At 26.5% G+C, this 22,147-nt stretch overlaps 1 protein-coding gene across 1 annotated transcript; it reads right to left on the minus strand.

Moving 5' to 3' along the window:
* Positions 1–6,852: 6,852 nt before the first annotated feature.
* LOC145840899 (T-complex protein 1 subunit zeta-like) lies at positions 6,853–21,908 on the minus strand. The gene is made up of 13 exons (XM_082948250.1): positions 21,743–21,908; positions 18,324–18,423; positions 15,878–15,976; positions 15,318–15,610; positions 14,024–14,134; positions 13,247–13,361; positions 12,707–12,760; positions 12,135–12,314; positions 9,958–10,105; positions 9,293–9,393; positions 8,271–8,406; positions 7,898–8,038; positions 6,853–7,079 (listed from the first exon to the last, which is right to left on the minus strand). Exons 1-13 carry the CDS (start codon positions 21,877–21,879, stop codon positions 7,072–7,074), a joined length of 1,623 nt encoding a protein of 540 aa, XP_082804376.1. The 5' UTR covers positions 21,880–21,908; the 3' UTR covers positions 6,853–7,071.
* Between the last annotated feature and the right edge of the window lie 239 nt (positions 21,909–22,147).

The following is a 22,147-nucleotide window of genomic DNA, read 5'->3' on the forward strand; positions in this document are numbered from 1 at the left end:
AGTTTTATAACAGTCGGATTTAACATTCTATATTATATCTGTTATTACCATTAATCTACAATAATCTGTCGTATTAATTTTTAATAACTTATAAATAAATCTACTTTAGCTTCTATACTTTCCTTACAGTATTTTTTTACAGAGCTCCGTTAAAGCTACAGAAACCTGTGTTAGTGTAAGAAAGAAAGAATACTGTTTAAATTTATTATTACTATGATTCATATAATATTTTAAGAAAAGCTTAAAATAAGAATGTCTTTAATATTACAGACTTATTTTCTATAACTTTATGTTTTTTAGAACTAGTTCTATTTAAAATTCTATCAATCCTTTATATTACACTGCAGTAAGAATATTATAGTTTTAAGTATCTCAAATCTTCCCTTGGTTGTGTGTTGTTCTTCGTGATTTTTTTGTCTTTATCAAAATCGTTTTAAATAAAAAAGTTTTTTTTATTTTACAAAAAAATCTACAAATTTATAAGTACTCGTTATATTGCCTAAAGCAGTGCTTCTGAAATGGGGTTCCGCGGAACCCTAGGGTTCCGCAAAGCATTTCGAAATTTAAAAAAGAAACTTGAAAGTTAGAAAAAAACTTTAATCATAAAACTTCAAAAAAAATGGAACGCATAAAATGGAAAACATATATAATGTTCGCATCAGAAATTTATGGATTTTGAATCCTTTTATGTGTGATATTGCTTCAGAAGAAGTAAATCTTCCTACAGATACAGAAAACGAATTGCTGCAACTATCTGAAGATAGCAATTTAAAGTTGAGTTTCAAAGGGAAGGAGCTTTTAGATTTTTGGATATGTGCAATTTCTGAGTACCCTGTCTTAGCAAAGCGTGCAGTAAAATTTATACTACCATTAACCACCACTTATCTTTGCGAGTCCGGCTTTTCGCATGTAACAAACATTTAAACGAAGCAAAGGAACTGTATGCTGACTACAACCTTATCTGCCTGTCTCCGTCTCAGTCTATCCAAAATCCAGCCCCGCATTGACATGCTTGTTGCTAAGATAAAAGTTCAAGTTTCGCACTAAATGTTTTTTACTTATTTTTCGTTAGGCATCTTACCCGTTTATTACAGTAATCTATGAGTTCGATTAGGTTCATGTTCATTTCGTTATTATTTGTAGCTCTCATTTTGTTTTTATTATGCAAGAAAAGATTTTCATGACGTTGCGATTAATCATGTTTGTCTTCGTATATTTATTATATAATCATAAAATACCTATTGCCTCTGGCGCACTTTGAGTTTTACTCGACTTAATACTATTACAATTGGTATTATTTCTAACAATGACATAGTTTTGCTAAATTCGTTTCTCACTAAATTTTTTTTTGTTTTTTCCAGGAAATATTATATTAAACATTTTATGTAAAATTAAATTAGAGGTTCCGCGTAAAAGTTGAACTTTGGAAAAGGGTTCCGCCACTAGAAAAAGGTTTTAAACTTTTAAGCAGGGTTGGGTTGCAACAATGCTAATTTTTCTAAAATACTAAACACTGAATACTTATTAAACGTTTATTTGTGTATCTTAATTTAAATAGTTGTAAATATTGCTTAAATGACATTTGTAAATATTTGTGAAAATGTTGGATTGGCAAGAAGACAACCTGTTTTTAAGTGTATATAAAAGCTAAGATAATAAACATATTAAAAAAGTATTTTTTAGCAATAGACAAAGTTTTAGTTTAAAAACTTTCAAAAATAATCATAAGCTAAAAGTTTGTGACAGACCACGGTATACTCATTATTCCCATCCGCACAATTACAACCGAATCGAGTTGATTTAGATTTAGTAAATTTAAACTATCTATCATGGATTAAAATTTTAAATGCAGTAGATTTTTATTAGAATGTTCTACATTTTGCTCATAGTTTTTAAACTAACCTTAAACAACGAAATATTATGTTTACGATAAAAAGGTATTTATAAGTTAGTTATACAATATAATTATCAGTATAAAAGTTGCTGACTGTTATTAAGGCTACATTTCAGAATTTACAGAGTTGATGGTAACATTTAGGACTTTTAAAAGATAAGTTCAAACGAAAAAGATGGCTAAAATGTTCTAAGATAAATTAAATTAAATTATTATTAAATATTAAAAATAAGACGAACAATAGTTGATTAAAAATACAAGATTTACATAACTATTTAAGTGGATTAATTTAAAATAATCTTTTTGCTTTCGTTTCTTTAAAAGTTACAATGGTTAACTTAGTTAATGTTGCCCAAAGCCCAAACTTTGTTAATAAAAGTAAATACGAAATATGTTAATATATTTTTATATAATGATATGTGTCAAAGAAAAAGTACTGCTAGACTATAGTTTGAAAGTACGTCTAAATTAGTATTTTACTATTATCAAATATAATGATATTAATGAGGTAAGCTAATTATACACTAAGTGATTCTTTTTAGTGAAGTAGCTAAGTGATTTTTACCCAACTAAGATAGTTTAAACTTTATTTTAAGGATAAAAAATACTTTATATAACCACTAAGTATCTATTAACAAAGTTCTGTTCTTCAATTTTAAAACTTATAACTATTTAAATTGAATCAAAACTTATTATTCATTATAATTGTCTACTTTATGTTTACCAGAAGTTAAAGTAAAAAGAGCATTTAGAAAAAATATCTATCGTTATATTTTAGCTATTTTTAATTAAGATATTAATTTGTTTTTGCTTTCGCACAGATAGCTTCAGTTTATTTTAACTTAATTAAATTTTGCGTTGTAAAAATGATGTTTTAATGCTAATAATGAGAAACTTTAATTCAATCTAAATAGTTATAAGTAGTTTAAAATTTATAGATAGTTTAAAATCAACTGTTTTTGTACATAAAAAGGATTTTTTCGACAATTTTATTATAAATTGATAACACAGTAGCATATATCTAAAAAGTAAGTTCAAAAATAGTTGATTTTGCACGCATAGTTGAACTAAGATGTAATCCTAAGATAGTTTATTGAAATATTTTATCATGAAAAATTAATGTTAACGGTTTTAGGTTCCAGCGGTCTTGCTTACCCGATATTTTTTTCGAAAGCAAGCAATTAAATTATGAAGTTACGAACCATGTATAAAGCAAAGAGTAATTAATATAATCTGAAGACTACAAGTATCACTTGTTTAAAAAATTAATATATAACAGTAAAATATAGTAAAGTTAAATTTATCTATTACATTTATTTTGCTCTCAACTATTTAAATATTGAGTTTAATGCTAAATTTTCAAACAAATAAAAAGTAACTATATCAATTACATCGACTCCTTAAAAGACTTTTTTTGTTTCAGCTAATTTATTATTTGTACAAAAATTGTAAAAGAAACAAAAGCATTTTTAAGTTAATAAACACAGTTTAACATATTTTATATGTAATTTATAAGCATACAGAACATAAAGAGCCCAAAGATTAAAACATTAATTGCTAATAATCTTTGTCTCATAGCACATGGTTTTATTTTTCATCCTTAAACTTTTTCAAAAGCTTACTAAGTATTACTTAATAAATAATTGTTATATTTAAACCAAAATATTATATCAGCGGTCGGTAGCCAAATTTCTACAAAAAAATATTCGCGGGCCACAGTTGTAGTCTTAAATCTTTACTGTTAATTTCAAACCTCAGAATATCTAATTTAAGTTTTTATTTTTTCGTAAATTGTACCTAAGATCTTTTTTTTGCCCTCGATATTTCTTATATTTGTTGTAAGCCTCAAAATTTTATCTCGCGGGCCGCAGTTTGCCAACCACACCTTTACGAGATCAATATTAAATACATAGTTTGTTACATTTAGTACATGACGTAACAAACCTTATTTTTACACAATGAAACCTTTTTATGCAATTGTCATAAATTGGGATTTCTATAAAGATAATGAAAGGCTGAGACTAAAACATAATAGGCTAATTTAATAATCCAGACATAATTTTAGACACTTAAGTTTTTCAAACATAGAAATCTTTTTATAGGTAGAGATATTTAAAATTTGTTATGACATACAAAGAGCATGTGTTCATTTGGCAACAAGTTTTAGTTTTATTTTTTGGCTATAACTATAAGAAATTTTCACGATAAGTAAAAAAAAAGTTGAATATTTAATAGCTGTTCTTTTTTATATGATGCAAAAAAGTACTCCTCTTGAAACAAAATCTTGTACCAAGTTTATAATATTAAATGTTAAAAAACACGAAAGTTAGATATGCTACAATATTACATCTGTCACAGATTATAGAAGTTGGAAATGGTATGCCTTAAAGATTGAAATAAAGTTTTAATAAAAACTTCAATTACAACAGAACATATTACAAAAATCATGTAAACTATTATTTTAAGTATTTTTTACAAAGTGTACACCGTGAAAATTAATAAACAACGACATTAACCATTGGAAAAAAAAGCTGAGCTAACATTATAATTTAAACCTTTAATTTTTTTATGCATTTGTACATGTTTTTTGCTTTAAGTTGAACTAAATACCAAAGGTATAACAATTTTCTGCAATGTTTTAATGTAAAAGTTCATCTACAATTCCGTGTTTGTCGTAAGTTGTTTTAAATTGTTTGTATACTGCAATTTTCTGGTTTGGTGAAGCCACTGCGAAACTTGTATCTCTTAAAAAATTTTATAAAAAAAGCTAAATGGGTAAAAAAACTCACGTAAGTTATAATTTTGAACATTGAGTATTAGCTTATAACAGTTAGGCCACTTTTTTTTCACCAAGATTTTCTAAATTCTATCTAGAATTTATGAATTTGTTTTAGTTTTATGCTTCTTTTTAGTAAAAAGTAAAAATATGATAAACTTTTGATGCTTAAAATTACTACGTAGCTATTTTTTAATGTGTTTTATTCCATTGCACCGTGGGCTTATAAGAAAATCTGACATCAATTAACTTTCTTACAAACTAGAAAATTAAACCAAGTGTTGTGAAAATAATATAATTTAACCATAACTAAATAGAACTGTAGTTCTTGTTTTCAAAACTTTTATTGTGTGTCCAGCGACACTTATTGCATCTAAATACAATTTGTACATATCAAATAAAACTAAGCTTTTCAATAAAAGAAATAATCTTAATTTAATATTAATTTTAATACTTTTTATATGATTTTAAGATTAACTTTTAAAAAAATTCTAACTTTTTGTACTTAAACTTTTCTACACAGGCTACCCTTTAACACTTTTTAAAACAAGGGCAGCGCTCTAAAGGTTTGTTTTTCAATTAAATCTACTTTGCCGATTACAAAAGCGATTTAAAGCATTATCACTGTTGTAAAATAGTTTACATAAGCAGTCATAATTATTTTTTAGCAGAATCGATCTCATTAGGACTATATGCTTTTCATCTGGTGCTAGTGAAATAGTCCTAGAGACAGTTCTTGACAAGAAATTTTAATTAGTTAATTAATAGTTACTCTTTTGTCTATTGCTAAAAAGCAACAAGTTTTGAAAACTATAACTAGATAAACATTAAATCAAAATATTTTCAAATAAGAGCTAAACTTATAAAATCCGTATAATTACTAATTTCAAATTTCTCATTTACAATAAACTTCGTTCACCCTAAAAATTTCATGCACCCCAAAATAAGTTTCGTGCACCCCAAAATAAGTTTCGTGCACACTAGTGTACACACCGTGATGATAGTTTGAAACATTAAAAATATTGCTAAATTAGCTTTAAAAATTTTAAAGTTGCTCGAAAAACACATACTTTCTAAACGTTTATAAATAAAAACTAGACGAGGATTCTCAAAAACTAACAACTAGTCTGAATTTTAATAGTAACGCCGCAGAATATAATCAAGCATAGCAAAGTATGTCTTATTGATTTATAAAATAGAAATTAAAATTACAGTACACTACCGCTTAAGTACGCAAATTGAACCCGACCAAAAAGTGCGTACTTAGCACGGGTAGTGCGTACTTTTTGACGATATAGTATAATATGAAATTTAGTTGTTTGCTTTCTTTCTTACAACTAGCCACTAAAAAATTTAGCCAAATAAACAAGTCATTTATTTCAAATAGCATTTAAAACATAATTCTAATTTGCAAATTTTTTTAATAGATTTTAAAATGATTTATTTTTTCTATAAAATGCTTCTACATAATTAATACATACATTTAATATAGAAAGTCAATGTCAGTCAATGATTTTAAAAAAAATATTAAGCTACATTTTGTTTTGTTAGAGGGAAAGTACCAAACTACTTTGTGTTTACCAAACATTTTTAAAACATCAATGTATGTACATTTAAGATAAATTATGACTTAACTATTTTGTATATGTAGGTTTTTTTAACTTTGTCATCTATATTTATTTATTTTATAGCATTACAGCTCAAATATCATTATTCTTTTTACTTTTCTGCAACCACAACATAAGTATTTAGTTTGTTAACATTTAATAACAGGACTGTCACAATCTCAGGCCACTTGGCCTACTCAGGATTATTCACCCTAGTTTAAAAGTTGTAAAAGTATCAGGCTAACTCAGCAGGTTGGCCATTCTACCTGGAAACATAAAATAATCTGGAAAAACTTGATGATTGAAAATTTAGGCAAAAAAACTGGAATTTCTTGAAGTTCTAGTATAATATCCTTTACTTTGTCTTTCTGGATAAGTGCGTACTTAAGGCGTGATGCGTACCAAAAAAAGTGCGTACTTAAGCGGTAGTATACTGTATATCTACAATAAAACTGATAACCAACATCGATAATAATTCAACAATTAGTTATCATGTTAGACAATAGTTATGAGAAAAATCTATCAACTTAACTAAGAAAAAAACTTGAATATTTAACGGTATAGCTAACCTCATGCTATTTCATTTATGTTGTAGAGTATCAAATTACTTATATAAATAACACAATAAACTTTTGAAAGATACAGTAATTTATTGATAGAACATTGTAAGATACTAATACTACCTAATAAATCTCAAAAATGAAAATAAAATTAAACTAAAACAGGCGAGACGACATAGAAACTGACGCCTAAAATATTCCTGGGTACAAAAATATTGAGTTCATCTGTGTTGATCAACCGCCTGTTTGAAATTAAATGAAATATAAGTTAACTGTTTTCAGCACTTACAGTCTTAAAAATTATTTCAACTACATATCTCAAGCGCATATGTTGCTTAGTTTTAACTTTAAATACTTCAACTATACGTTGAAATTCAAATAATTACAATACAGTCTATATCAGCGATTCTTAACCTTGGGTGAAAATTTCTTGGTTTAGAGAGGTAAATTTTGTTTCAATCGAATTAATGCACAAATAAATACTTGATTAAGTGTTACAAAAAATCATTTTCTATGGATGTTCCTAAAGTCATGAAATAAGAGTTTATCAAAGTAATAAGCTCATACTTTGCAAAATATGAGTTTCATTCTTGCAGCCTTGAGGCGTTTTGGATTAAAATGCGACGCTGCTATCCACGACTAAGTATATTAAAGCTCTGAACGTTTCGATTCCATTTTGTTCAACTTACTTGGGCGAATCCGGCTTCTCTGCGTTGCTTATAATCAAACCTAAGACACAAAACCAACTTGACGTTCTGCATTATCTACTACTTCGACAAAAATTGATCTGCTCGTTGTAAAAAAAACAAGGACGGCCATCACATTAAAGTTATTTGTTACTTTCGTTTAAATATTCTTTTTTTTTCATATGTTAATAAATAAACACTACCCTGTACATTGGGGGATAATTTGGTAATTACCTTTCGTAAAAGGGAAAAATAGTTAAGAACCGCTTATCTACAATGATACGTGCCGAATGTAATTAGGAATTTATTATAAATTTTCGCTTCACTATTTATACACAAGCTCGTTTTTTGACAATCAACGTGTGAAAACGAACTTTTGAGGGTGGCCATTCCGGCCCTCATCATCTCGTCGACGAGGAGCAGGTTGGAAGCGATGATCATGCACGAGCTGAGCAGCTGCTTCATCACGATGTAGTTGTCCACTATTCCCACTTCCAGCGGCAGGATGGCGTCCCCTGCGCAAATTGTTTAATTGTCACGCGAATTTTGACTTTCAGAATTAATCACTAAAATCATACCCGGCTTCAAAAGCTGTTTAACAAGTTAAAAAAGCTACAAAAAAATTGATGATCAAATTATTATGCACTTTCCTTGACTTGAGTTTTTCTCAAAACCACGAAAACTTGGTATTTTCCAACAAAATCACACGTTCAACTTCTAACTCAGATTAAAGTAAACGAAACAAACCAGTTTTCAGGTCAACACCGACGGGGTTGGAAGGATCCGAATAGTTGTCCATCAACTCTTCGATCACCTTCTGTTGGTCCAACCCTGCGTTCTTGGCAAGCGTCTTCGGTATGATCAACAATGCGTCAGCGAAAGCCTGCAAAGATTAAGTTAATTTTAACAGGAGGTTTTATTTTTACCGGTTTTAAAGAAGTTAAAATAAACACTAACGCATTCAAAGATACTTTGATTTTTTAGCTTTAAGTTGCTATTGCATTTATAAGTGAGATAAATGGTCTACTTATGAACATGCCAGTAAAAAAGTGTTAAAGTGCTTATTCACTTATCCAGACACGTTGGGCAAGATTTTTCTGTAAACATGTCCGGATAAGTACAAAAAATCAATTTTTTCATTTAATAATATATTGCTGCATATAATGCAATGCATAATAAAACTGTTATTATAAAAACAAATACATAGTAATTGTGAGTTATATAAATAAAATGATAAATTATAAAAGCTATATCTTAAATAAATTAATTCATTTATTTAAAGTAGAATGCATCAGACTTACTAACCCTCTGCAACGTTATACGTTTTTTGAGGGTCAAGCAAGTAAAATTTATCATTTGTAATCCCAACTGCCCAAAATATTAATTTTGAAAAAAGATTAATTTTCGTTTAACAGAAAATATAAGTTAAAAAATTAATTGATTAAATTAAAAACTTCTAAACTGAATTACTTTACATGCTTACAGACTAATGATAACTAAGGTAGTTCCGAACAAAGATAGAATATTATATTTAATAGAATTATTACGTCATAATAATGAACAAAATTGTGAACTTATAAAACATTTTAAAAATTTTCTTACAGCATAAGAGCTTAAATATTTGTAACATACAAAAATGTTAGAGTTTAATATTAAATATTTTTTGAATATTTTTCTGACTGAAACTGTCCGGATAAGTGAAGTCCGGATAAGTGAATAAGCACTGTACTGACAACAAAACATCAAATAAAATTTTCTTGTTAACAAACTTTAACTCCTTGTCTGGCGCGTCCTTTCACGGAGCTTTTGTATTTCATGAGCGCTTGGTGAGCGGCAATTTGAAAGCCACCGGCTCCAGCTACAACGCAATCTGAAAATTTACATTTGATTTATGATTTAAAATAGGTCTTTAAAATATGTTTTAATTTTACAGATACCACTTTAATTCTAATTTACAGTTTGAGCTTAAAGTTGTCTGTAAACATGGCCTGGTGAAATGACATTTTCAACTTTAAAAAATTAAATCAAAACCTTAAGCTGAAATATTTTAGATATTAAAAAATTTAAGTTAGTTGTTGAAAATAATTAATTGTGAACACTGAAATAGTTGATATAATGCTAATAGCTGATCAGATGAAAAAGCTCAAAACATAATACAGACTAATTAGGCAACTTATACAAATGTGAAGTTATGAAAACTTGCTAAAAATTTGCAATTCTAATTTAACTTTGTGAAAGGGTAAAGTTTCTAATATTTATAATACTAAGTGTCTAATACTAGTCTAATAAAAACATAACTTTTTATGCTTATACCAAACTTTTATAAAGTTTTCTTTTTAAAGTAAAACTTTATAAACTTTTAACTATATATGTGTTATACTGAACGTAACACAAAAAAAACAGAAAGTTTCAAAAAAAAGTTTGATCAACCAACCGTCTTCAATAGCGTTCTTGACAGCTCGGAGACCGTCGCGAACTGCATCTTTTATCTGGGTGATTGTGTGCTTGTTCGGCCCCTTGATCAGAATCGTCACGCTCTTGGCGTTCTGGCATTTCTCCACGTAAGTGTATTTGGATTCACCCTGCGTTAAATTGTATAATAACTTGATTGCACAAATTTCAAGGGTATGACAGAGTTTACAAATGTTTTTTGAAATTTTTTTGAAAGTGCTTAAAAGTAGAAGTTTTTTGTCCATTTTTAGTATAAAACTTAGTTTAGGTAACTGTCTGTACTTGTACTCTCCTTGAGTTAAATTATTAAAGCTTTTCAATTACATGGAGCTTGTGTTTCCAGCTAACTTAATACATACGTCAATGGTGGTTCATAAAAATATGCTAATATTTAGACAGAAGTATACTAGATTTAGTTTGTTGAAGAGCTTCCAAAATCAATCAACATTTTTAACATTTTTTAAGACGCACAAGATTTTCTTTTCATAGTAGAAACTAAAAAGGTTGAATCTTGGTTGCCACTGTTTGAGGAGAAAATAAAACATGATTTACTGACTGGTCAGAGTTTGTATATTAGAATTCCTAAAAGAACAATTGTTCATTCGTTGCAATCATTTCTATAACAGCATGCATTGTGCACGGTAGAATGTGTAAAACTTATTTTTGTGTGCGCGGGGAAATATTTGCACTACAAAAAATATTTAACTACATGCATAATCCGTCTTGTATACAAACACGTAGAAAAAAGTATTTGAAATTGGTGAAAATATTTAGACTACTATAAGTTAAATTATCAACGAAGTTCACAAAAAACTAATAAAAACTGGTAAAAAACAGCTTTAATTACTTTATTTTTGCAAGCTCTTTAAGCTTTTCATTTGTTATAGAGCTTTTTTTTTTGGAAAATTCCTTTAATAACTTTATTCATAGAAGCCTCTAGGTTTTCCTTTTTTTTTAAGTATCAAATTAAAGTTTTGCCGAAATTTTTAAGTTCTAGGTTTTTTAACGTGAAATCAGCAACCTGTTACAATTATTGGTGTTTAAAAAATACATATAGTTAAAATTTGAAAGAAGGTATGTCTGTTTATTTAGGCTAACAATTTTCGAATAATCACCATTTTTCTGATAAACCTTCATAGTTTTGCTAATTTAATCAAATTTACAACGAGTTAGTTGGTGTAACTGAAATATTGTTTACTTTGTTAAAATATCTATGACTGATTAAAATTATAAACTAAAACACTGTTTAAAAATCAACATACACTAAAAAGTATTAACTTAAAAATTATTAAATTTTTTAAGTATGTATATATTAAACTTCTACTTAAGTAAAGACACGAAAATGTATTGAATAGTGTTAGTATAAATCTTAAAGATTCCTAAACATATTTAAGCTATTATAACAATGCAAACTTTTTCTTAACTATAATAAAATGTTTTAAACTATTACATGTTGACTTAAATGATTTGATAAAGTGTTTATTTTAGTAAAAAAATAATCATAACTTTTTTTTGGCTAAAACGTTTTCATGATGAGTTTCAAACTCAATAAAGTAAAAGAACAGCAGTATCTTTTTTGTTTGACTATTTAAGAGCATAGGGAGGTAATCTATTTTTTCAAAATTTAATCTTATTTTATAAAGCTGCAAGAAATTTTTTACACATTTCAAAAATTCAAAATAACTTTTGAGATATAGCCGGTCAAAGTCGGAGGCAACAAAAGGTTTCTTATGGGAGGCGCAAACTAAAACGGCAAAAATAGAATATTTCACTAAAAATTTATCTTATCTTACGTTTTTTAAGATAACTACCTCAAAATTTCAGAAAGTGTTCCTTGATATGTTTAGAAAACTCTGTCGAAAATATTTTTTTTAAATTAAAAAATAAGAGCTTTGTATAAAAAATAAACAAAAATTTTTTTATAAAATTTTTATTTACTAGTTTTTATAATTTTTTTCCGATAGAATTTTCTAAATATCGCAAGGAACATTTCCTGAAAATTTGAGGTAGTCTAACTGACCAATCCTTTTACTTATTTTTTTTTTAACTTTCCTGCGTTTAGTGCGTACCTTACGCGGACGCGTACCTCTTAAATCCGACTGTACTTCTCGACCTCAGTTGTTTATAGTATGACATTATAAAATCAATGTGCAAATTTACCAGCACGTGCTCGTACACGAGCCCGGCGTGCCCGAGGCAGTCCGGAGTCAAGTCTTCCACCGAGTTCATGGCGCTTCCGCCGCACGCCAGCATCAGCCTCTCCATGTTCCTCCTCTTCGCCCGCCTCAGCGCCACGATGCCCGCCTTCGCCAGCATGTCCAAAGACATCGGGTCGATTCCCTGGTGGTGAAAGATTGTGTTAGATAACAATAATATTGCAAGAAGTTTAAAGTTGAGTTTTAACTTGATACCCAACTACGTATAAATAATTCTTTAAAAAACTTGGGACTATAAAAGTGTTTAAAGCTTTATTCAAGACATTTTAGTTAAAAAACAGCAGTTAAAAAGGTTCTCGGTATTAAGATTGAAGTTTAAGTATTCACTTATGTATAAAGGTATGCTTCAATATTTTTTGATTTATAAAACTTTTTAAGTTCTAAGCAAGACTTTCTTTTATTAAATTTAAAATATACAAATCTTAAAAGTATGAGCTGACTGAGAACTTGATCACCTCAAGACAATATTCAACTGTTACTTAGCTAAATGTAAAATATAATCACTAAAAATCTTACCTTTTGGTTGATGACAACAAAACCTCTATCGCCATCACCGGCTGCATCACATACCTGCAATTATTTTATTAATAAATATTTTATATTATTTCGATTGGTTTCTTTAAACTTACAATATTATTAAAAAAAAACCTACTTACATTCACTTATAACTATTACTTACTTACAGGTGTAACAACATTAAATCACTTAACTTAAAATACCATGTTGAATTAATAACAAACAATTTAGTAGCTTAGCCTACTTTACTTATTGTATTTCAAGTATGATCATGTCTACTTTTTACGATACAAGTCAATTCATACTTTTTAAACTCCATTTAAAAACTTACTAGAACCGAATCACACTAATACTAACTTTTGGTTTAAAAATAATCAATTTTAATGTTTAGACACATCCTAATAATTACAGTTTAACTGCAAAAATATCAAAATACATTTAAACTTAGCGTGTAACAGATGTCCTGACAAAAATGCATATAAATCATTGCAAATGTGAACACAGAATTTTTTTAATAACCAAATACTAATATGTTTCAACCTGCTTTTTGAGTGCAATCACTTTGTTCACTTTATCGTCTGTGAAGCGCCTCTCAGCTGCCACCAACTTTTCTCTCTCTTCGGCAGATTTGTAGAAAAATCCGGAATTTACCTCGCTGTTTATTGATATTTAATACTTAATGAGATTTTCTTACAGTTTTTTTTTGTAGAACAGCGTTAAGTTATTCAGCATAAATAACAACTGTAAGTAATACCATATAACGTACATTTTTTAGTTCAAAGAAAAAATATATAATTTAATATCATTAAATTGGTTTTTTTATGTGTATACATAAAATTTACAAGTTGTATTTTAATTTATATAAGCTTCTAAGTATTAAAATTATTTATAAGGCTATTCTTATACTAGAAATACTACATATCTTGAGATAATTTTGCCTTTTAAACAAAATATTTCAACTGCTTTAATTGTATAAAAAAAATAATATTTTTATAGCAGTAATTATGTTAATACTAAGTTGTTGTATGGAAAATTTACCATAGAACTGTAAACTAAAACCATCATGTTACTATTACAGTATCTTAATAAATATTTCCAAAATTAAATAATGTTAAACATTGTTCTAAATGCTGAACTATATTTCTGTTAACTTAAGTTTACTTATCTTTTATTTTAAATCTGTAAATACTATTCTACTTTAACAAGTAAAGAATAAAACTTTGTTCTTTTTATCTTAGGCACCTTATCTGAATTTGAATAATTAGCTTATTATTAGTTTTTTCAAATATATTACTTATTATTATTTAAACAGCTGACCTCTTTTCGTACTCCATGGAAACGTTGCAGGTGAGAATGTAGGCGTTTTCAACTCGCTTGGGCATATCGGGGTGTCTGGCTCCGTGGTCCATCACAACTCCCTGCACTAATCTGCAGTTACAAGTTTGCTGGTAAATACTTGATAGATTTTTGCAAGTACGCATAATAAACTTTTTTATTGAACTTATTCAAAATATTTGCAACTATTTTACTCAGTTATTCATTTTCAATTTTTCTTACTTATGGAATCATTGCTTTTAGGGTAACAAGAACTAGGTTGAATATTCTATTAGATTTCGTTGCCTTGTAGTTGCCAATAATAAAATATATTTCTAACACTTTTAAAATACTTTAAATTACTGTTTTTCGTTTTATTTCAAAATGAAACTTAATTTCAACTGTTTTACTAGTTGCTATTAGTTTTAATTTCATATGTAAAAAATATTTGACATACATTTTATTTTTTTAACATTCATAAAATCTTGCGTTTTTACTTACTATATCAAGTTTAATAATGTCTTAATATTGGATAACACAGTAATTAGAAGTGTGCTGTTTTTATCTTCATAAATTTACTAATGCAAAGCACTCAAGAAATCAAAAGTGAACAAAATCTGATATACTTTCTATTAAAATTAGAAAAACAAATTTGATTAATTTTATCTAATAGTCAAAAAGAATATACTGAATAAAATATATTCAAAAGCGTTTGATCCAATTATATATTTCATTAAGTAAGTTTTAGTAAAATCTGTTACAATTTCTTAACTGATAGATTTTTTTTAACTTTTCTTTAAAAAAATGTTTCCTATTAAACACGTTATTTTGTCAGGGTTGCCAAATGTTTTTGGAAATTTTTCTCCAGGTTTTCAAATTATCCACCAGGTTATTAAAAGTACACGTTTTAGAGTCTAGTTTTAGTTTAAAATTAAGTTTAATTCAGGTAAAAAACTTTGTTAAATAGTATGAAGAAATTGAAAAGACATTTTAAAGCTTCTTAAAATGTGTTTATAAATAAAAAATAATTTGATGATCACAAATAAATTTATCTATACAATAGATTTTTTGTGTCAAATGGAAATTTTAATACTTAACATGTAAAAATTGTTTAAAATTCTAGGTTTTTTAGTGACTTTTGTTCAAAATTCCAGTTTTTTTTTTCAAAAAATTCCAAATTCCAGGTTTTTTGGCAACCCTTTTTGTGCATGTATTTTTATCAAAGGTGCTGCCAAGTATGGAAATAGTTAAACAATTTTTGACTCAAGTAAAAAAATACAAACAAACAAGAACTAACGAAGTGTCGACGTCCAGCTTGTGCTTCATGTCCATGATCTCGACCATGTGCAAGTTGATCGGCTGCGACTTGTCCTTGGAAATGGCCAAGACGGAGTCCACCACGATCTCGGTGAGCTTGTCCGCCACCACCTTGTTGACTTTCGTGTTCAGCGAGGTTTGCGCCACGTGAATCAGCCTCTCCCTCCTCTGCGCTTCGTCCTGCGGCAGCGGCACCTTCATGGCGTCGAGGCACTTCAGCGCTTCCTCTTTCGCGAGCTCGAAACCTTCGGCAATTTGGCGAGGATGGGTGCACTGCAATGGTTGAATCGTTCTTATCGGTTTATCATGTAATATTTAATGGATCAAACTTCAAATATTTTATTTTCAAACTAATTTTTAACACAAAAAGAGACCATCATTTACTAATAAAATCTGGAAATTATATGGTCAAGACGTAAGAAGACGTTAGGCTTAATTTAAAATAAAACTCTTCATAAGGTATAAAAACAGTATAGTATTTTATATATTAATATTGGATAGTATCGAATATCTAAATCATTAATTTTGTTATATTTTTACCTCGTCAACAAGATCTTGAGCCTGCTTCAGAAGTTCACCGATCAACAGAACATTGGATGTGGTTCCATCGCCTGTAATATCGTCTTGTGCGGTTGCAGCCTAATTATTTTATAATAAAAAACATGTGGAAATATTTTTATTATTTAAGAATTGTATATTATAAGGGAAAAAAAAATATTTTTTCCTGTAAGTTAAGTTATTAAAATATAATTTCAATAATAATAAAGTATACTCTAAAGCTAAATAAAATTTTAAAATTACAAAAAGGTTATTTTTACCAAACTTTTTTTCTTTTCAAAAAAAAAATTCTAAAACGTTTTTACAAACTCGCAATCCTCATATAAATAATAAAAGTATTTTTTATGGTGTTTATTAATTTTTTTAAACTTTGTTGCTTAATAATTGAAGAATTTAAAATATTAAAATTAACATAATAAAAGTTGTATGGTTTCTTAATGTGATACAGATTAGGTTCAATAATATTATTACGTAAGTAGTACAAAATTCAAGTTAACATTTTACATTTAAAACTTTTAACATTAATAATATTATGTAATAGGTTTTTTTCTAAAAAACCAACTAAATAAAAACTTATTAAATATGAAAAAATATATATAGTTAACAAATATTCAACCTTAAGGCTTGTCTTTACAATGTTATTTTATTTGCAAGCACAAATATAATAAATAAATAAAATCTAACTAATTAAATTTTTAGTATATTCTTTTGAATCATATTAAATATCTAGTAAAATATGTTTATGGTGTTTTGGGTCACAACTTTAAACATAGTTGCAACTCTTTGAGAAAAACAACCCAAGTTACTCACAACTATTATCAAACAGCTTTTGTTAATTTATTTATCTCCTGTAATAGTTTTACAAGTACCATAAATTAAAAAGTATAAATATGATATTTATATATACTCTATTTCATAAATATGTTACAAACTACACTGAGCACAATAGGCTAAAATTAAGTTTTGAATTTGAAGTATTGATGTTTGAATTTTTTTTGTAATCTTAAGTTCTTTACAATAATGCAATAAGAAAAATGTTGATTATATAAAAATATAAAATCAAGATTTTACGCTGTATGAGACCAATATTGTTAAGCACTTAAAGAAATTATTGGAAATTATTTTTCAAGTCTGATAAGTTTTGCCTTATCAGGAATTACTTTAATGTAGCTTGAAGCATTTCAATAAAATCTAGGCAATCTGACAAGATTTTAAGACTTATATGTTTTTTTTTTCGATTATTAGATTAATGGATAACTTGAGTTTAAAAACTCTAAAAAGTTCAAGCAAGTTAGTGTGGCCTAAGGAAGTTAAAAAAAACTGTAGTTATGAATCAAAATTTTGATTAAATTACAGTGTAGTAAAAAACAATATCTTGTCAAACCTTATTAAATATTTTAACTGGTGTACTGACAATATGTTTTTCTAATTAATTTGACAATAATTTTAATAACTTTAAACCTTTATATGTCTAAATAAAAATTGATAGAAAAAGAGTGGGGTTTAGAAAACTAATTTTTTATTTAGTTTATTTATATCATAAGTTTTAAGACATAAATTTATAAAAATAGTAGTTTTAGTAAACTATAAAACATTTTTGTTAACACTTACTTTTAGTTACCACTCTTTCGGTCTAAAAAACTATCTTGTGTGACCTAAAACTACTTTAAGTCATCCTGATTTTTTTTAATCGGTTATAAAAGGTATTTGCCTGTAGTGCATTCATAATATTAGCTTTGAGAGTTGTGAATAGATGTGCGCAAAGCTGGAATATTCTATCTCTCGGGACATACCTTTTTCTAGATCTTAAATGAAATTTAGTTAATACTGTTTCAATATTTTGTTCTTTTACATAGCCAATTATGTTTAAAAACTTGATCTTTTTAATTTGAAACGCTTAATTAAACTTAATCTCATTAAAGATCTAGAAAAAGATATGTCCAGAGATTTTTTTAAATCATTCAACTATCATGAGTTAGCCTGAGTTAAAAAAAATCAAAATATTATATCAGATAATATATAATATAATGTCACATATCATGTCATAATATATGTCATATAATATAATATTATGGTACATATAATACTATATACTATGTCAGAGTTATACTGAGTCATCCTAAGATTTTAAAAACTTTAAAATATTCTGAGTTATCCTGAATATCTTGAAAAAGTAGCAACTCTGTTACTTATTTGGCTATGTCTTATTTCTCTTCTTTTGAGTTATTTTTATATCTTTCATTTAAGAATATAACTGTAATTATTATCAAAACTATTTTGATTAAACATTGGTGTGATGTAATACTTGATATATAAATGCTTAAAATAATTAGATAAGAATAATAAACAGCTCATATATATGAAACATATACAGTTGCATTAGTACTAGTAGCTAAAAAATTATTTAAAAATAATATTTTTTATAAACCTTAGCAATGAGACTTGCAGTTGGGTGGTTTAATGACATCTCATGTAAAAGCACATTTCCATCTTTTGTTAATTTTATATCGCCAGCTCCAGAAACTAACCTAAAAGTTATTACTTTTCTATTCTACCAATATATTTTACAATTGTAAAAATAATTTTTGGCAGCAATTTTTTTATTCAGGGTTGCCAAATGTTTTTGGAAAATTTTCTCCAGATTTTCAAAACTTCCTCCAGGTTTTTTAATACTCAATTTAAAGTACACATTTTGGTCTATTTTTAGTTTAAAGTTAAGTTTAAGGTAAGAAACTATGCTAAGTAGTATAAAAACATTGAAAAGATACTATAAAACTACTTTAAATGTGGTTAAAAAAAAAAATTGATGCTGACTTTTTTTTTTATCTATATTAAAGATTTTTTGTGTCAAATCGAAATTTTACTACTTAACATGATAAAATTATTAAAAATTCCAGGTTTTTTGGCAACCCTGTTTATTAAACTAAAAACTCTATTTCATTTAACATTTATGCCTGCTACAAATAAAACTTTTATAATTATTTATTAACCTTTTAAACAAAATTGTACGCTCAGAAAATTATTTTCAAAAATTGTCTAAAAACAATAAAACTTATTTTAATAAAAACAAACATTACTACTAGAAAAAAATTAATAGAAAAAAAAAATTTAAATCTTAAACAACAAAATAAATTATGTTAACCAATTTATTGTCTTATATAAAACTTTTATTAAAAACAAGATCGTAATTTTTTAATCAATTATTAAAATCAGTGTTCTAAAAATATATATATAAACTAAAATCAATTCAACCTTAATTTTTCAAATATAATAGTAGCAAAATTTTCTGTAAATATTTTTTTTTTTTAATTTTAACCATAAAACATTAATTTAGTATAAATATGATTCTGAAAACAAAAATTTACTATTCTTTGCTTGATTTATTTAAACAAAAATGTATTCAAAAAAAATCTTATTGAAAGCTACTACATAACTTCAAACAAATGCAAAAGACTTTCATCAAGTCTATTTAAGTACTTTTCAGAATGTGCTTATATGATCAGTAAGCATTTAAAGATTTCAAGTTTAATTAACTTAAATTTTCAAAATATATCTCAGTAGTTTTACATAACATCTGATTGATATTTTTTATGTTTAGTTAAACAGAAAAAGTATATATGAAAAGATATTATTGATACTTTAGCATGCGCAACTTTTTTGAAGTTGAAAAACTACTGCTAATAAATAAAATTATAACACTTCATGAAAAATGTTCAGTAAACATAGCTTTGTTTTAGCATTTTAAATGCCACAATGACTTTTTCTAAACCTTAAATTTTTAAAACAAAGGTAATGCATATTGATTTGATCTGTAGGTCTTTACGGTCTAAAAGTAAGTTTTTGAAGTAAAATAAAGTTATTTATATTTTTACATACCTTTTCTATACTATTTTTGACCTCTTTTTTCAATACTAAGACATCAGGAGTCTAACATTTTTTTTTATAAAAATTAACATTGGCCTGAAATGAAAGCTTGAGACATAAAGTATAAGTCAGTTTTTATAGGTTTAAAATTTCAATAAAGTTGATGAGATAATGTATTTTTTGTGAAAACCTTAAAATACTTTTCTAATTTAAAAATGTTGTTAAAACTTAATAAATCTGTGTTTTTTTTGGCTAAAGATCTTAGCTTTTAGGAAATGTTCCGTGGAATATTTTGAAACTTTTTTTGGATTTTTTTTAATAAAAATCATAAAAATTTCTCAAAACATAACTTATTTTATTTTCTTAAGATTAAACGGATAAGTTTGAAATAATGGCCTTAAAATTATAGGAGATACACTTACAGTAAATTAGTCTAATTTTATCTTTTCATTTGCGCATCCCATGAAACACTCAGACTTTGACTGCATATATATTACAAGTTACTGTACACTTTTGAGCTGGGAAAAAGCAACTAGTAGTCTAATTCAAAAGACCAGGAGGGTCTAATACTTTTTTTTACAGAAAATAACATTTGCTACTATTTGAAAGCTTAAGTATATACTAAAAAATACCTTTTATAAAACAACAAAAATAAAATAAACTTTTAGGATATAAACAGTTTAAAAAATAATAATACTACTAAATTCAGTAGAAAAAAATCACTGCCTATTTTCTCTAAATCAAAGAAAAAAACAATTAACTCCTTCATGTCTATCGCAAATAAATTAAAATCTTCAGGAAATTTCCTTTTTAACATCACAAAAAACTTGTAGGAATTGGATTTTTGAAAAATATAAATTAATTAACAATTTCTTTTTAATAATTTTTTTGTATATTTTTCTTTCATAAAATAAAAAATTGTTTCTTACAAATTGCTTAGAATTATAAATGGTTTGACTGAACTTTTTTTTTAAGAATTGCTCAAAAACTTAAACAACAGATATATTTTTAGTGAAATAGTCTATTTTTGCCTCTTTAGTTTGTGCCGATTAAAAAGTAACCTATTGAATTTTATCACATTGATTGCTTAAATCTCAAAACTTATGTTTTTTGAAACAGTTTAAAAAAAATTAAGTTTTTATGTTTAAAATAAGATTTAAATTTTCTAATTTTGATTTTCCCCTTCATGCCCTAAATGTAAAACTAAAAAAGCTATTAATCCCCTTCATATGGCCTTAATTGTCGCTGGATCCCTAACAATAGAAAATAATAATTCCAATTATAAGAAGTATACATCTTTTTAGCAAAAAAAAAACGCTTTTTACCTAAAAATAAATACTTAAATGGGATTTATATACTACGCTTAATCAACTTCAATATATCTAGGAACAGGAATCACTATTTGTATATAAAAACATCTTCAACATTTACAATCCTTGATAAGATTTATTGTGAATCATAATTTGTATAAAATCATATGCTTTTCAACTACTAAATACAGGAATTGTAACTAGAATTAATAACCAACTACAAGTAATTAAAATAAATGGGCAACAATGTAATAATTAAAAAATAATATATTTAAAGAAGAATTCTAATTGGTACATTGAAAACATAACAAACTGTTAAAAATGACTCACTAAATTAAAAGTAATATGACAAACTAAAGCAATTTTTTAAATAAGAAAAGAATTATTATAAATAATTTTAAGTAAACACAAATAAAAAAATTATCTAAATACAGTTAATAAAATAAATTTTTTAATTCAAACTGTTATAAAAAGATAAACTACTATTTAGGCTTTATCAATGAGAATGTTATTATATTTTTGAGCAGGATTAACCTAAAATATATTTTAAAAAATTAAAGAGTTAGCAAGGTTATCAAAAAGTGAATAGCAAGCATAAGAGCATTGAAACTCTTCACTATATTTATACAAAGGGTATAGTATAACCATAATAAACAACTAGAAACCAACTAACATTTTCATAGTTCCCTTAGGACCCAAATTTGTTTTTAAAACATCTTGAAGACCACGAGCAGCTGAAATATTAATTGCTAAAGCCTGAGCTGTCTTGGCAACTTCAGCTTTTGGGTTAAGGGATTTGATAGCTGCCATTTTTATTTTAAAAATATCTATCAAATGTTTAATCTATAAAATTAGAGTTATACTTACTAAAAGATTTCAAATTAAAAGTGAGATATTTTTAAGATTTCCTAAAAGTACTGTATGGCATTAAGCATTTATCTATTATTAATTAACTTAATTTAATTAATTTTAAACAGTTAAATAATACTTAAGTTTAAGAGTATTGAATACTCCAAATAGTATCAAAAATTATTTTACTTAGTGCTGGGAATTTATTTTAAAAACTATTATTAAGCAA

Source organism: Thalia democratica, chromosome 7 (assembly GCF_965202585.1).
Source record: "Thalia democratica chromosome 7, ktThaDemo2.hap1.1, whole genome shotgun sequence".
Lineage (NCBI taxonomy): Eukaryota > Metazoa > Chordata > Thaliacea > Salpida > Salpidae > Thalia > Thalia democratica.